The 16,474-nt window shown below is 34.4% G+C and overlaps 1 protein-coding gene across 9 annotated transcripts in view; it reads left to right on the top strand.

Annotated features, from left to right (window-relative positions):
• The window catches only part of LOC122403668, an 89,825-nt gene that overhangs the window by 36,307 nt on the left and 37,044 nt on the right, over positions 1-16,474 (top strand). For 6 of the 9 annotated variants that reach the window (XM_043407310.1, XM_043407314.1, XM_043407309.1 and 3 more), the window contains exons 11-13: positions 3,023-3,355; positions 10,780-10,816; positions 16,278-16,420. In XM_043407310.1, the coding sequence (XP_043263245.1) occupies positions 3,023-3,355; positions 10,780-10,816; positions 16,278-16,420 (513 nt within the window). The remainder of the gene's footprint in view (positions 1-3,022; positions 3,356-10,779; positions 10,817-16,277; positions 16,421-16,474) is intronic. The other 3 variants (XM_043407311.1, XM_043407313.1, XM_043407312.1) reach the window with 3 other exon arrangements.

The following is a 16,474-nucleotide window of genomic DNA, read 5'->3' as shown; positions in this document are numbered from 1 at the left end:
TTTATTTTATCATATGTTAATTTCCAACGAAAGTGTATAAATAGATGATTAGTAAGTTAATATTCTTGATTTTTGCCTTATTTTAACCTCTAGAATCTCCCATCAAATTTTTTTCCAAAAGTAGTCGAACACCCTGTATATTTGTGGGACGGTGACAAGTAAAACTGGTCATAGAGATAGGAACAGTGAATCTATGATTATTTCAACCAATGAACATTAAGGTGGGCCTTATTTCTCAACTTTGGAATTTTTTGGGACTGTGTACCGGTATCATACATTTCAGTACCTCTTTGAATTCTTCTTTTTACACTATATAAGAATATAGAAACAAAGAATTCTAATATTAATGTGCATTTAATTTTCAAAAAAAAAAATTTATCTTCAATTTCCAAAATTAATATTTTTAACACTTTACCGACCGGTACCGATTGACTCTAGATTATATATCTACTTTTTCTTGTACTTATAGAAATGTTAAATGAAACTTTGCGGCAGTGGTTACTATATTGTTCTCTTTCTGCAATTACAGGGTAATTAAATCCATTGATATTTTTTATTTTCATGACAACCGATTAATAAGCTACCCGGTCGGTAAAGTGTTGAGCGGCAAAAAACTGATTTATCGGCTATCGGTCGGTAAAAAGTCGATTAATAGGCTACCGGTCGGTAAAGTGTTAAAATATAAAGTTAGGTCTGGGTTTTTTTTTTAAATTTTAAAATTGAAATTATATCTAATTTTTAATTGAATAGTAAAAATTAACTATAACGATAATTTAAAATTGATTACAATAAAATTCTTACACTTCAATAGAGAAAAACGGGCTACAAGAATAATTACAAAAAAATATTTTCGGTTGCAGAGGTCGATTGCAATTATTTTTTATCATTACACATACCCCCGAAATCCTACGCATTTTCGAGAAAAAAATTCCTTACTGAAAATCTAATGTGAGTATCTTTAAAATGTCATAACTTCTGAACGGATTGGAGGATTTTAAAGTTTCAAAACATAAACAGCGCGTATTTTGATGCAGAATATGTAGAAATTCCAAAAATATATGAAAAGTTGTTCCTTGACTCTGCAAAAGTGAGAAAAACCCCATAAAAATGGTCCAATTTTCAAACAGCCATAACTCTTACAATAGCGAATACATATCACTGAAACTTTTTTCTGAAGTAGAGCTCATGGATACCAACAAAAAAGTATTAGACAACTTTTCTATAGGGTGTCAAACAAAATTACTAAAAATCAAAAACGAATTCTTAAGGAAAATTGTGCTTAAATTTTTCGACGGAAAAACAAAATTTCAGATCGCACTAAAAAAATTATTTCTAGCTAGGGGGGTTATTTACAATCACTTTTGGTGAATAGACATACCCCCGAAATCCTATCCATTTTCTAGAAAAAAATTCGAAAATGTGTGAAATTTTTCGACGGGGAAAAAAGAATTTCAAATCGTTCTGGAAAAATTATTTTCGGTTGCGGGGGTCAATTGCAATCATTTTTGGTCATTACACATACCCCCGAAATCCTACGCATTTTCGAGAAAAAAATTCCTTACCGAAAATCTAATTAGGTGCCTAAATTAGACGAAAAAAAAATTTTCAAATAATTCTGGAAAAATTATCTTGGGTTGCGGGTGTCAATTACAATCATTTTTTATAGAATCCCCCATTAAAATTTTTAATGCGAAAAAGTATATTTTTTTCCACAATAAGCTTTTAAAATTTGAGAATCTCGACTTATAAAAAACAAAAAAATTCAAAATCTTGTTTCTATATTTTTATAAAGCGTAAAAAGACGAATTCAAAGAGGTGCTAAAATGTATGGTGGCGATTCACTTTAATGGAGAAAACCAAGTTACAAAAACACCAAATTTTCAACTGCGATGTGCCACGTTTTCCCGTTTTCCGATCAATATCAGATTTTGCATAGGTTATTTTTTCATCTAGCATCAACATTTCAAGGGGGGGGTCCCAAAAAAAATTCGAAAATCGAAAAATAAGGTCTTAACACATTACCGACCGAGAAAGAAAATTCGTATAATTCGTAAAGTTTACGGAAATGACTCCATGAATGACCCGCAGATAAAAGAGTAGTTTAATTACAATTGAGTAGGTTAATGTAAAGATAGAACTTTCTTGTTTCTTTTTTTTTCAATGAATCTTTTACCAACGTATTTATGAAGTTTTTCTAAATAAGTGAGTCCAAACACGATATAATTTGGATAATATTTACTTATTAATATTAACACATTACCGACCGATAGCCTATTAATCGACTGTTTTACCGACCAACGCTTACCGACCGATAGCATATTAATCAACTTCTTTACCGACCAACGCTTACCGACCGATAGCCGATTAATCAACCGCTACCGGTCGGTAAAGTGTTAACAAATAACTGTTAATTGATAAAATGAACCTATACATATATGGTACACTACTGTCCAAAAGTTTAGAAGCAGTTATAGTGTTTAATATTATAAAACACAATATTCTTTTGTTATTAAAATTCCATGACCTCATTTCCCAATGATAAGTTCACTCATCGTTCCCAGTTAAAATTATCTAAAAAGATAATATTGATCTCGTAGAAAATTTGACGAATTTGGTTTGGCCAGTGGGAATGTATCAAAATGAAAGAATTTAGGTTGACAGTAATTGGTAGGTGGCAGTAAACAGGTCCTTTACTCTATTCTTTAACACTAGATTTACGGGCATTTAAAATACGATTTTTCTTTTAATTAGAATATGTATTCATGCCATTGCATCAAACAAATTCAACATGAGTTGTTAAAAAATAATATTAACGCGTTCCGCAATTTTAAATATGGCGTCAAATTGCCAACTTCCGTAAATCCAGTGTTAACAATGGTCGAATTAAAATGAAGGATTAAACGAGAAAAGAAACCGTGAAATACGTAGAAAAGATTTCCGTGGTTAATGCACGGCTTGAGCAAATATATCATTTAATGGGTAAGCCGACTAACATGACATAAATGTAATTGGTGTTACATAGGGGTGGAGGAAGCCTAAGACTAGGACAATGTTACCACCGATGAGTGGAAAACTGTCAACTCCTAAGCAAACTCCCCCGAAAAGCCTGAGTGTTGCTCCGGTAGAAAGCCCGCTAGTACCTTCAGAGCCATTAGCTTCTACCTCCGCCTGTGTTTCCACTTCCGCTTCTGCCTCTATCTCGCCACCTCCGGTAGTTTCCGTTATTAAATCACCGCCGTCCGACCGTGATGTTACCACTCCTACGCAACCCTCGTCGAGTCCGCAGAAGACTCCAGCAAAAAATTCTCCCTCGTCCCCTCAGAGTCTCAAGGAATCGAGCAACAAGGTGAAAAAGGTGCCCTTACAATACAATTACACGAGCCTATCTTTTTCTTCTTCTGCTACTGTTGCTGCTGATGATACTGCTACTGTTCCTTCTTCTGTTTCTTTTTTATAGAGGTGTGCGGGTAAACGACATTTTCGATTCGTCTCGAAAGTCGAGAAATTTCCAATACTCGAGTACTCGAGTAATCAAAAAGTTTGTAACATTCGAGTGGCCGAATCTCGACGTCGCATGTCGATCGATTTTTGAATCGAATTCTTTCACGTTTCCGAATGTCTTTGTATTCGATAAGCAAAGAGACAAATGTTCAGGGTTCAGCTAATGTTATCCCTGCGCAATCATTTGTTGAGCTGAACTCGTCATGGTGTTTCGATCCAGCCAATCAAACGGTGAATTTAGCCGATCTTCTCATTGGTTGAGAGTTGAGATATTAAACCAATGGGAGATCGGTTAAATGTGCCTGAACGCGACTCGTATTATAGACAGTAATTATGTTTTCTGGTAGGATAATGATGCGATACAAAGTCTGTTAAATTAAATTTTAAAAATATGATAGTTTTGGAATATTAACACATTTGGATAACCCTGATAAGAAGAGTGAGAGTGGAAACCAATATAAAGACGTTAGATAATTAAAAGAAAGTATTATTAGTAGTAAGTTCCTAACATGCACCTCTTTTTGCGCTAAAGATACATCTATGGCAGAAAGCTAACGCATGCGCAGAAAGGAATGCCACGCGGGAAAATTCTACTGCGCATGTCCAAAATTCCCACGATTGTCCATCACTGCGTCGAGCCCCGAGAGCGTCGCTAGCGTCGTAGAGACAATACTGTATTTCGGCCGTGACCGTGTATTCCATTTTGATCGTCTCAACAAGGTTCTTTGAGAGAACTTAAACACTAGCTTCTAATTAGATGTAATGGTCAACTAATTTTTTAAGCTGTGTACGCGTGACTAGAACATGGCGAAATTTGATCATTGTTTATTCTATCCCTACTATTGTTTATGCGAAATAACGATCGCGTAGCGTTTCACACTTGAAGATATCGCTACTGTCCGGTTTTAGGTTAACTCCCCTACTTTGCCTTTTGATTGCTTTTTCCCTGGGGGAAATTTTAATGTGTAATTCTAGAGACCAAAATAAGACGAAAATCAAGAATACCAATTTCTTGATGGAGGCCTCGTTAAAAAGTTATTGACGTTTAAATTTCAGCTGCGCGCGCATGGCTGTCGATACGCCACTATCGCGCGCACGCAGCTGTGCGCAGGTTGCCCATCCACAGGCGGAACTTTAAACGTTAATAACTTTTTAACGAAGCCTCCATCAACAAATTAGCATTCTTGATTTTCGTTCTATTTTGGCCTCTAGAATTACCCATTAAAATTTTTCCCAGGGATGGTTGAACATCCTGTATGGGAAAGGTTGTTTTTCCCCCCTTAAATTTTGAGAGTTTTTTTCTTTTTTTCTCGGAATCGAGCACGACGACGCGTATTTTCGTTTATACGAAACTTGTGCAGTTTTACGTCCTCTACGCGGTGGAATGGTTGTTTTTTTTTCCCTCGAATTTTCAGAATTTTTTTTTCTGTTTCTCGGAAACGAGCTCGGTGACCTGTTAATTTAACGACGGCATCGTGATCCCCGAATTTTTTCCCACAGGATAGCGTGTCGATTTTTTGCCCTACGACGGTATTTACCGCCGGAGCGATCATTCGGAGCCGGAGGGACTTTGACACGTTGCGCGCGTCGACCGCCGGACCGATCGCTTTTGGCAGTTTTTCGCCATTAACTCGAAAACGAGCACGTCAACGCGTATTTTCGTTTATACGAAACTTGTGCAGTTTTACGTTCTCTACGCGGTGGAATGGTTGTTTTTTCCCCTCGAATTTTGAGAATTTTTTTTCTGTTTCTCGGAAACGAGCACGACGACCTACGATTTTAACGACGGCATCGTGATCCTTGAATTTTTTCCCACAGGATAGCGTGTCGAGTTTTTCCCTCAGTCCATAACCTCTCTCAAGAATTTTCTCTTCAACCCGAACTGGTGAGACTTTTCTGAAGAAAAGGTTATACGCATTGAGAGATAAAAAAAAGCTCAAAAGAATCCTTGAGAAGTCGAAAAACGGTCAGATTTTATCGGTCATGCGGATCAGGTCTGAATTTGTTAGGTTCATAATTATTTTTCTTTACGTTTGTATAGAAAAATGGTATATTTTATATTTTACAACGAAATACATAGTATACATAAAATAACTGTATAATAAAATCATTTATAGAAACTAATGACGTATCCAATATGTAGGGTACTGTAGGGAGCATGAAGTAACTCCCTAGTTACTCCCGCAGATGGCGCGATTGGCGCCGATGCCAACCGTTGAGAGAGGCCGGGATGCTATAGGGAATTTGTCCCTAGGTACTCCCTGGGCCTCGAGAGACACGAGACAATCGAGAGGTCTTCCCCAATCGCGCCATCCGCGGGAGTAACTAGGGAGTTACTTCGTGCTCCCTACAGTACGTAAAATGTGTGTGTGTATTTTTCACAGGGAACATTAAAAAATAACAATCGTTTTACTTTACTTGAACTACGAAAACTTAGAAATGTGAAAGAATAAGGGTAAAATCGAATTGAAAAATCAGCCGACTCGCGACACAAGATTCGCGTGGCTAAATGTCGCAAATTTTTGTACCCGCACGCCTCTAGTTCTTTCCGTTACTCTTGTTGTTAGTAGAACTCAACAGTGACCGAAATAATAACAGGTTCACCTAGGTTTTACGTAATGAAAGTATGTTTATAACATTTTTAAACTTTATTCGTCAAAGATTGATTCTTTTTAAGCCTATTCACGCAAAAACGTAGCCCAGCCAATCAGCACAATTTTTATTAATATCAACGCATTGCCGATCGCTGATGCTTTGCATAAAATTTTACGTGGAACCGACCATTTTAGTTATATACAATTATTTTAAAAGATGCGCGATAAAGTTGGGATTATTTTTTTAAATTAATGTGCACGGTGTTTCAGAAATACGTGTAGCTAAATCTATATACTAAAATAAATAAAAGCTGTCATATAAACCTTTCGTAACTTAATTTTCGAGTTATGGACGATTGGAAATAATCAAAGTACAAGTTTGTAATCAGGGTGTGGTCTGATAGTGATATAAAATGTAATTTATTGAGGTCCAATAAACCATACAGTGAAATTACAAAGGTAGCGAAGAACCAGTATTCCCCTACGGTCGACCAGTATTCCAACGTACAGCGCCATCTTGCGGGCATAAGTGTGATACACAGGGTACCAAAAACAGTTTTCTGACACTGTGGAAATTACGAGAGATTATTTCTTAGGACCGTATTTCGTTCCAGCTCGACTAAATGGAACTATTATTTTGATTTTTTAATCGCCTGTAACTCAAAAAATAAGGAATGTAGGGCACATGTACATTAAACATTTTTTTAGTTATTTTAGTGAATAGATTCAGCATTTAACACTTTACCGACCGGTAGCCTATTAATCGATTTTTTTACCGATTAACACTTTACCGACCGGTAGCTTATTAATCGGTTGTCGTGAAAATAAAAAATATCACTAGATTTAACTACCCTATAATAACAGAAAGAGAACAATATAGTAACCACTGTCGCAAAGTTTCATTTAACATTCCTATAAGTACAAGAAGTCTGGGTTAGGTCTGGATTAGATCTGGATTAGATCTGGGTTAAGTCTGGATTAGGTCTGGGTTAGGTCTGGGTTAGGTCTCATTTACACTGTTGTTGTATTTTGTAATTTCCAAGTGTATGATTTGGTTTGGACTCTAAAAAATGTCGAATGGGACTTGACGAACAATGCTTTTTTAAGTGTTTTATTTGAAATTTACCTGTTAAAATAAGTGTTTTATTTACACTGTTGTTGTGTTTTGTAATTTCCAAGTGTACGATATCTGTTTGGTTTGGACTTGAAAGAATGTCGAGTGAGACTTGACGAAGGTGCTCCTGAGATCAAAATTGATGTCGAATCACACTCGACATAGGAGTGCAAAGGGTTAAGATAATTTGGATTATTAACTAATCCAGACCTAACCCAGACCTAACCCAGACCTAAACCAGACCTAACCCAGATCTAATTCAGATCTAATCCAGACCTAACCCAGAGCTAACTCAGATCTAATCCAGACCTAACTCAGATCTAACTCAGATCTAATCCAGACCTAACCCAGACCTAACCCAGATCTAGGGTCTGGGTTATGTCCTGGTTAGGTCTGGGTTAGGTCTGGATTAGATCTGGGTTAGGTCTGGGTTAGGTAAGCCCAAATCGACAATTTATCATGTACTTGTATGTTATCATGTGTTGGTAATCGAAAAAAAATGAAAACTGTTATTTCAATACAGAGTCGAACTGGTCATATAAGAAATTTACTCAATTCAATAATAAGAGTGATTTGATTATTTAAAATTTCCCAAGCAGTCAAAATGACTGCTTTTTTGGGCAATATAGGTATAACACATATATATATACCGGAAATGAAGGAGGGGAGAGGTAACTACAATTATTAATAAACGCATTTATATGTTGTACAAAAAGTCACAAAATTATAAGAAATTGTGTCATTATATACATAATTGTTTTTCTAATTGAAATTAAAAAGCAGTCAAAATTACTTCCTTGGGCAATCTAGCGTTAAGGAAGAATGTCTCTTAAATCTGTTTAAAACAGAAACAGTTCCAAAAAGAAGTATAATAGATTGAAGATTAATAAAATTTGCACAACAAATTAGAGATTTACAATAAAAACAACACAATAATGAAGAAATTTTGAAGAAACATAATTATTGGTTGGATCAAAATAATAACGATTGTTCACTCATTTGATAGTGATTGGTCGCTGGTTTTGGTCGCATCAATTTATTAGACTTTGTTCAATGTATAATTTGAAAGCAAAAATTAGTTCATACTTATCAGTTATTATCTTTGGCATTAAAAAGTATTGGTTTTTGTTTGGAAATAATACCATTTTAAAAATTGATATTTTAGTTTGTGTAATTATCAGTGTCTTCCAGTGTTTTTCCTGTTCCTTTTGCAGTTTTTTTATCTTTTTTTTCTGAGCTATTTTCTTTTTCTTTAAATTTTCTAGTTTGTGAGTTTTCATTGTATAAAAGTGTTCACTCATTCTGAACATAACCTCAAAGCTATCGTTGGCCACCTGGCCAATCATTGTTGTTCAATGCAATTTATGTGACAATTGTTGGTCATCACATTTTTATTTATATATAGAAATGTACAATTTTAATACGATCCTAATCCTTTTATTGTTCTCTATATAAATCAGTCTCAGAGTTGTACGAGTTGTTAATAGTATTAAATGCACAAAATTATCTGTGAATTATGAGCTTCGTTCTTACTATTTTTCTGTTCTAATGTACTGCAAATTGAAAGAGTCGCAATGATTATAATCTTAATTGTCAGTGAGAAATTAATAATTGCATATGAAGCAAAAACGTGCTAGCAATTTGAATGCGAACATAGAAGATGTGTCGTATATATATTTGCTAAATAAATACAACAGAGTTTCGACCTAAGTATGTATTTAATTAATCTAGTTTTACAAAACGAAAATGCTGTTCATAGTTTGACGGTTTTCCGCTAACTGAGCTCCTGAGGTAATACTGACCTTCGCAAGGGAGGGGACCGCGCCAATGAACACAAATTTTCATTAAAAATACATGAATGCGATGCTTATTCTCAACAAGGCGTTATGAAATAAGTTGTTTCTTACTATTCTTTCATTTTTAATATGAACTATATCGTTCAGTTTACTAGCAAGTCTAATATTTGTATTTTTTATTCGAGAATATAATTTGTTCAATTCTGGGTAGAACACATGCTCAAGAAACGAACGCAGTTGCAATAATATGTTTCGAAGAATATAAAAAGAGAAAAAAACGGTAAATAAAGTGAAGTGCAAACCTATCATTATTTCAGTCACTGCACGTACAGTCAGTTGCAAAAGACTACTTACACATTGCGGTGGTGATAAATACTAATATTTATTGAATCTGCTTGTAAAAGAACATAAAAGAATAGAACTATCATAGGTATACTAATGTGTACAACAGTTGCTACTATCGTTGTACGTGTTAATAGTTTATTGGTCCTCCGTTGCAAACATAAGCAGTCTATCATACATCTTTTTCTATAGATGTGTGTAGAATTGTGTGACTGACTATATGTACTTGAACGAGAGCAAATATTCTCTTATAATGGTTGACTTTGGTCAAAATATCACAATATAAATGCAAAATTACTATTACGATAGCATTATTAAACGATGAGAATGGTAATTTTCATTTTTGGTTTTATCGTACAAAATAATTGTTACGAACATACCAAATCAATCTAAACGATTATTTATTATTATTTTTTTGCCAAAAGAACGGAATCAATATCTACGTTGCTCTTGAAGACAAAAATTTTTCTATAAAATATTTTGACCAACGTGACTTGGATCTTTTGCTTTCAATTGTTAGCGAACCACTTAAGATCGCAATAATCCTTTCATATATATGTAGTAATGAAAAATGAGAGTATTTGCCTTTTCGAAGGTCTTATTGTTCGAGATTGCGGTTACAAGTTAAAAGATTTTGTTTTTAATATAAATGATTGCAATAACGTCATGATAGAATTAGTTTCATCCCTGGAATACGTAGAATTATTTGTTCGGTTCCAGTAAGCAAACAATACAATGCATGTTTCCCATCGCTTCTTCCTTTCTATGCAAGTAAACTCTTTCGTAGTATTAACATTAATCTTAATAACAACTAATAAGCTTATATACATATAAACGAAGAAAAAAGTTGATATGCATTTGTTAATCGATATTTTAAAAATACTTTACATTTATTAAAAAGTATTACATACATATGATATTACAGATCATTTATTAAAATACAGATGTATATAAGACCATAGAAAAACATTTAGAAAGAAAATAGTGAATATATATTGTATTTTAAAAATGGATACTATTTAAAAGGCTTTAAAATTATTTTCGTCCACGATAAGAGAAAGTATAAAATTATTTAATGTTTATTAGAGATACAACTTTGTTGTTGTACCGAAATAGGTCGTTTGTTTATAATCTTTTGTACTAATCCTCGAAAATATTACTATTATATGCTTTCGTAGGGAAAATATAATAGTTTGGTTCGTCTCAACAATGTTCATACGCAATAAAAATTGTGGAAGAAGCTTGAACGAGTCGATACGACAGAAAGGTTCCTTGAATTGAAACATAATTGAATTTGTGAAATTTATTGCATGAATAGAGCTTAAACAGACCGTATCAGATATGTGACATGCAAAAAGCACGTAGTCGTGATATTGTTTAACATAATTCCGTTTACGTCATACACAATGTATAAAACTTTTATGTTTCGCAGGACAAAGAAGAAAAGAAGAAGAGCAGAAACAAAGAAGGTAATGAACAATATTTTTTTTATCCTTTGTGAGTACAAGCAGAATTACAAAATTATTTCATTCTTCATTTTAGTACATTTCATGTTACATATCTCTCAATATCCTTAATTAATATCAACATCAAAATAATTTATATAATTTTATTATTACATCTGACATATTTGTCGCGCTATAAATTAACATATTGAATGTAGCTTTTTTAATTTCATTTTAAAAGTCTTTAAACATACCGAAATATTAATATTTATATGATGTATGTATAAATATTTTATAATTCCTCCAGGTTTTAACGGTCAAACTTTATCAGTATATTCTATAGGTTTAAATGGCAAAAAATTTTATATAAACGTTAGATTTTGGAAGTTGTATTAAAAAGTGACGACAAAAATATGATGTACGGAGACCCTGGGAAAAATTTTAGTGGGAGATTCTAGAGGCCAAAATAAGACGAAAATCAAGAATACCAATTTGTTGATGGAGGCTTTGATAAAAAGTTATTGATATTTAAAGTTTCGCCTTTACTGAATTTTTTTCTCCAAAATGCGCAAGATTTCGGGGGTATGTCTATTCACTAAAAATCATTGTAATCGACCCCCGCAACCAAACATAATTTTTTTAGAACGATTTGCAATTTTTTTTTTCCGTCGAAAAATTTCACACCTTCTCGAATTTTTTTCTAAAAAGTGGGTAGGATTTCAGGGGCATGTCTATTGACCAAAAGTGATTGCAATCGACCCCTGCAACTAAATATAATTTTTTTAGAAATATTTGAAATTTTTCAATTTCGCCAAAAATGTTCAACTTCCTGAATTTTTTTCTCGAAAGTGCGCAGGATTTCGGGGGTATGTCTATTCACAAAAAATCATTGTAATCGACCCCCGCAACCGAAAATAATTTTTCCAGAACGATTTGCAATTTTTTCCCCCCGTCGAAAAATTTCACACCTTCTCGAATTTTTTTCTAGAAAGTGGGTAGGAATTCGAGGGTATGTCTATTCACCAAAAATGATTGTAATTGACCACCGCAACCGAAAATAATTTTTTCAGAATGATTTGAAATTTTTTAATTTAATTGTTAATAACTTTTTAACGAAGCCTCCATCAACAAATTGGTACTCGTGTCTTTCGTCTTATTTTGGCCTTTAGAATCTCCCATTCAAATTTTTTCCGGCAATGGAAACAGCATGATGCTTCTAGCATTTACAGAAGTGATAAAGAGTCCATTTCAAAACGACCATCGTTTATAAAAATATAATTCATTCTCATTTATTTTTATTCAGTATGCCTTTTCTTTTAAAGTTCTCCACTGAAAACGGTCGACTTGTGGTCCGATAGTAATATAAAATGTAATTTATTCAGGTCTTATAAACCATACAGCGAAATTACAAAGATAGCGAAGAAGAGATGGTTTTATAAAGCTGTTTCAATAGTAATATACAAGTTCCCCTACGGTCGACCAGTACTCCAACGTACAGCGCCATCTTGCGGCCATAAGCCTGCCATAAGGCCAAGCACGGGAATTCCCCGCGACCGACTGACGAGCTTTACTTGGGGGTTCCCCTACGGTCGACCCAGTACTGTGGTGGATAGGTTCGTGCTGGGAGAGTCTTCAGATATACAGGGTGTTAAAAAAAAACCATTCAATATTTATATGGTATATAGGATCCACTGTACTGAGCAAAAAAGCTTTAGTAAACATAGGTCGAAAGGTCAACCATTTTTGGGATATAAACATTTTTGTTTGCTAGTCAACATGCCAAGTTAAATCTAATACTACCAACTAATGGCTTAGGTCTTACTTAAACTAACTAAAACTAACTAAAACTAGTGACTTAACTAGATGGCGCTTGCTACGCCCGTGACGTTAGCCGCCACAGTACTTCAACGTAAAGCGCCATCGTGCGGCCAGAAGCGTGCCACACGACTGACACAAAATCAAATAAAGTATGGTTCCAGACATATTAGTTGATACTCCATACTTTCAGTTTGCAAAGAATTGAACCATTTTTGTCTCAATTTTTTAATACAGTTTGAAGCGTTTCTATGTTTATATAATATTTTTTTCGTATTTAGACCCACAAAATATATTGACAAAGTTTGGCCATTCGAACTTGGGACATCCTGTATATGTATATGGGGTGTAGTGCAATGTTTGTTAACACATTACCGACCGATAGCCTATTAATCGACTTTTTTACCGGCCAACACTTACCGACCGATAGCATATTAATCAACTTTTTTACCGACCAACGCTTACCGACCGATAACCGATTAATCAACCGCTACCGGTCGGTAAAGTGTTAAAAATCATCGTGATTGCTCCACGGATACTATAATATCTTAAAATTTTAAGTCACTCCCCCCATCTATAGGGTGTCTTGTTTAACCCCTTAACGCACAGTTTTTTTGAAAAAATGACACGCTATATTTCAAGACGATGACTGATTTCTTGCCCTTCACACCGAAAAGCGTCTTGCATAGACTAGACAGTTACATACGTTTCGTTTTACGGTAGTATGTAGAAATACTATGACAGTGAGTTACTCAACTGAAAATTAATATATTTTGTTATATTTTACCACATCTGTATAAATTTTTCTTCTTTTTGAAGAATATACAGGGTGTTCGGCCACATGTGGATAAAATTTGAATGGGTAATTCTAGAGGTCAAAATAAGACGAAAATCATGAATAGCAATTTGTCGATCGAGGCTTCGTTAAAAATTTATTAACGTTTAAAGTTCCGCCTGTGGATGGGCAACCTGCGCACAGCTGCGTGCGCGCGATAGTGACGTATCGATAGCCTTACAATTTGCTGAGTGAGAATCGCTATCGCGCGTGCGCAGTTCTCAGATTGTCGTTCTACAGGTGGAACTTTAAACATGAATAACTTTTTAAGGAAGCCTCGATCAACAAATTGCTATTCTTGATTTTCGTCTTATTTTGGCCCCAAGAATCTCCCATTAAAATTTTTTCCAGAGGTGGCTGAACACCCTGTGGATTATACCAAATTGAAAACTTGATTTTTCAATATCGTGACTATAATGTTTTATTTTATTTAAAGATATAAATAATATGTATTCTTTTAGTCATTTAGATGCCTATAGTTACTATTTGTATAATTACCAATGTATCAATACATTCTGTACTTTTCATTTATCGAACGTGTACTAATGAACAAATAATTAATATTCTTTTTTAATTGCTGCATTCCAATTGGGTACACACGGTAGGTAGTTCTAACATAATTTTAATTATAATCTTAAGTGAAAAATAAACAATTTAACCAGTCAAGCTATGTCTATAAAAAAGTTACGTCGTTTTATGTGTAAATTTTAAATATTACCTTCTCATTATAAATACGATTACACTTTACTTTATACAGACTTTTCGGCCACCCATGGGGAAAATTTTAATGGGAGATTCTAGAGGCTAAAATAAGACGAAAATCAAGAATACCAATTTGTTGACAGAGGCTTCGTTAAAAAGTTATTAACGTTTATAGTTACGCCTGTAGAACGGCGATCTGCGAACAGCTGCGCGCGCATGGCTGTCGATACGTCACTGTCGCGCGCACGCAGCTGTGCGCAGGTTGCCTATCTCACAGGCGGAACTTTAAACGTTAATAACTCTTTAACGAAGCCTTAATAAACAAATTAGTATTCTTGATTTTCGTCTTATTTTGGCCTCTAGAATCTCCCATTAAAATTTTTCCCAAGGGTAGCCAAACACTCTGTATAAATTTCAAAACATCTTGTTATCGAGTAATGCATTTATATTTTTAGTTTGTTTATATCAAGATAGCATTCTAAGAATACTCTTCGTATATCTATTCACGCTAAAGTGTGACAGTCGCAATATTATAAAAAAATATAAAAAAATTGTTTATACGTAAATTGCAGAACAAATAAGAATTTCTATTTTGGCGCAAACTTATAACTTATATCTTGAAAACTAATAAAAATCGGGTTAATAAATTGCAGGTTAATGAATTCGTTTTGAAAAGCACTATCGCAGGATCCAAAAAAAAATATATAGTTCCATTTAAAAAACGAAACTTCACCGTCGTATCTTTGAAATTAATAATATAAATAAAATTTTTGTTTACGCCAAAATAGAGATCCTATGTTATCCTGCAATTTACATGTAAACAATTTTTTCGTATCATCAATAGTTATTGAAGTATTGCGACTGTTACACTTTAGCGTGGACACCCTGTATGTTAGTACTGATTGAATGAGGTGTTTTATAATTTTTTTTCACTAGTGTAGTTATCCCACACTGCAATGGTTTTTAAGGTTAAAAGTTTACTGTTTATATATATCGTGTTACATAGTTGCTGCTTGACTGGTTAATAAACATCGCCGAACGATAATTAGACTTAAGTCCGTATCTCTTTAGCGAATACTCGTTATAGTTAATTTTCATTATCTAATTGAAAATTAATTAAAATTTAAAAAATATTAATTTTGGATAAAAATTAATTAATTTTGTTTTAACACTTTACCGACCGGTAGCGGTTGATTAATCGGCTATCGGTCGGTAAACGTCGACCGATAAAACAGTTGATTAATAGGCTATCGGTCGGTAAGCGTTGGCCGGTAAAACAGTCGATTAATAGGCTATCGGTCGGTAAAGTGTTAAATAAGGTTTCGAGCAGTAGCTTCGAATCGGATCGTTAAGAGTATTCTGATAAAATGTATTTATTATTTTCTTTTCGATAAACGCTGTATCCCTAATTTTTTAAATAGACTTGTTGGTCAATGTTCTTGGAACGATCTTTGACAATATTTAATTAACCTTTCAAGTACAACGTCCAATCTACCAATCAAGAAATCTTCATTAGCTGTCTCCACTTAATCGTATATTTTTACGTTTATGAATTCAATTTTATCACTTAACACATTACCGACCGATAGCCTATTTATCGACTTTTTTACCGGCCAACACTTACCGACCGATAGCGTATTAATCAACTTCTTTACCGACCAACGCTTACCGACCGATAGCCGATTAATCAACCGCTACCGGTCGGTAAAGTGTTAAAGACCGTGTTGTAGAAAAGGATCGTTAAAAATCTTTCCTGAGACGTAATCCTAACGTTAATCCTAACCTAATTCGGTTCTTACAATTAGTTTCGCGTATAACTTTTTAAGCCCCAATCAACGAATTAGTATTATTGATTTTCGTCTGATTTTGGCCTCTAGAATCTCCCATTAAAATTTTTCCCAGAGTTGAACGCCCTCTATGAGAAAGTCGTCGGTAATTCTAACCTTAAATTCAAAATTACACGTGTTTTAATACGAGAGATACGGACAACGTGTCGGGGAAAATTCTGAAAAGTGATGCAATTTTTATCCGCGTCTTTCTTCGATTCTAAGTATCTATCAGCGTTCGTTTGCTCGAACAAGAAAATATTGCGTGACACAAGCCCTAAGTGGTACGTTTCTATGGCTATTTCAGCTCTCCTCGACGATCCTTCAGTTTTAATCGAGGGGGTGTTGTTCAGAGCAAGATATCTCGGATCAACTCAGCTCGTCTGCGAAGGGGAGCCCACGAAATCTACGCGCATGTGCCAGGCCGAGGAAGCTGTATCTAGGATAAAGGTACGATCATCATTATGTTAGTTTACGTTCGCACTTCTCTGACCAGCTTTACCT

Source organism: Colletes gigas, unplaced genomic scaffold (genome assembly GCF_013123115.1).
Source record: "Colletes gigas isolate AHSC1104 unplaced genomic scaffold, ASM1312311v1 Colletes_gigas_Sc00068, whole genome shotgun sequence".
NCBI lineage: Eukaryota > Metazoa > Arthropoda > Insecta > Hymenoptera > Colletidae > Colletes > Colletes gigas.
This window is presented reverse-complemented; position numbering and strand designations above follow the sequence as displayed.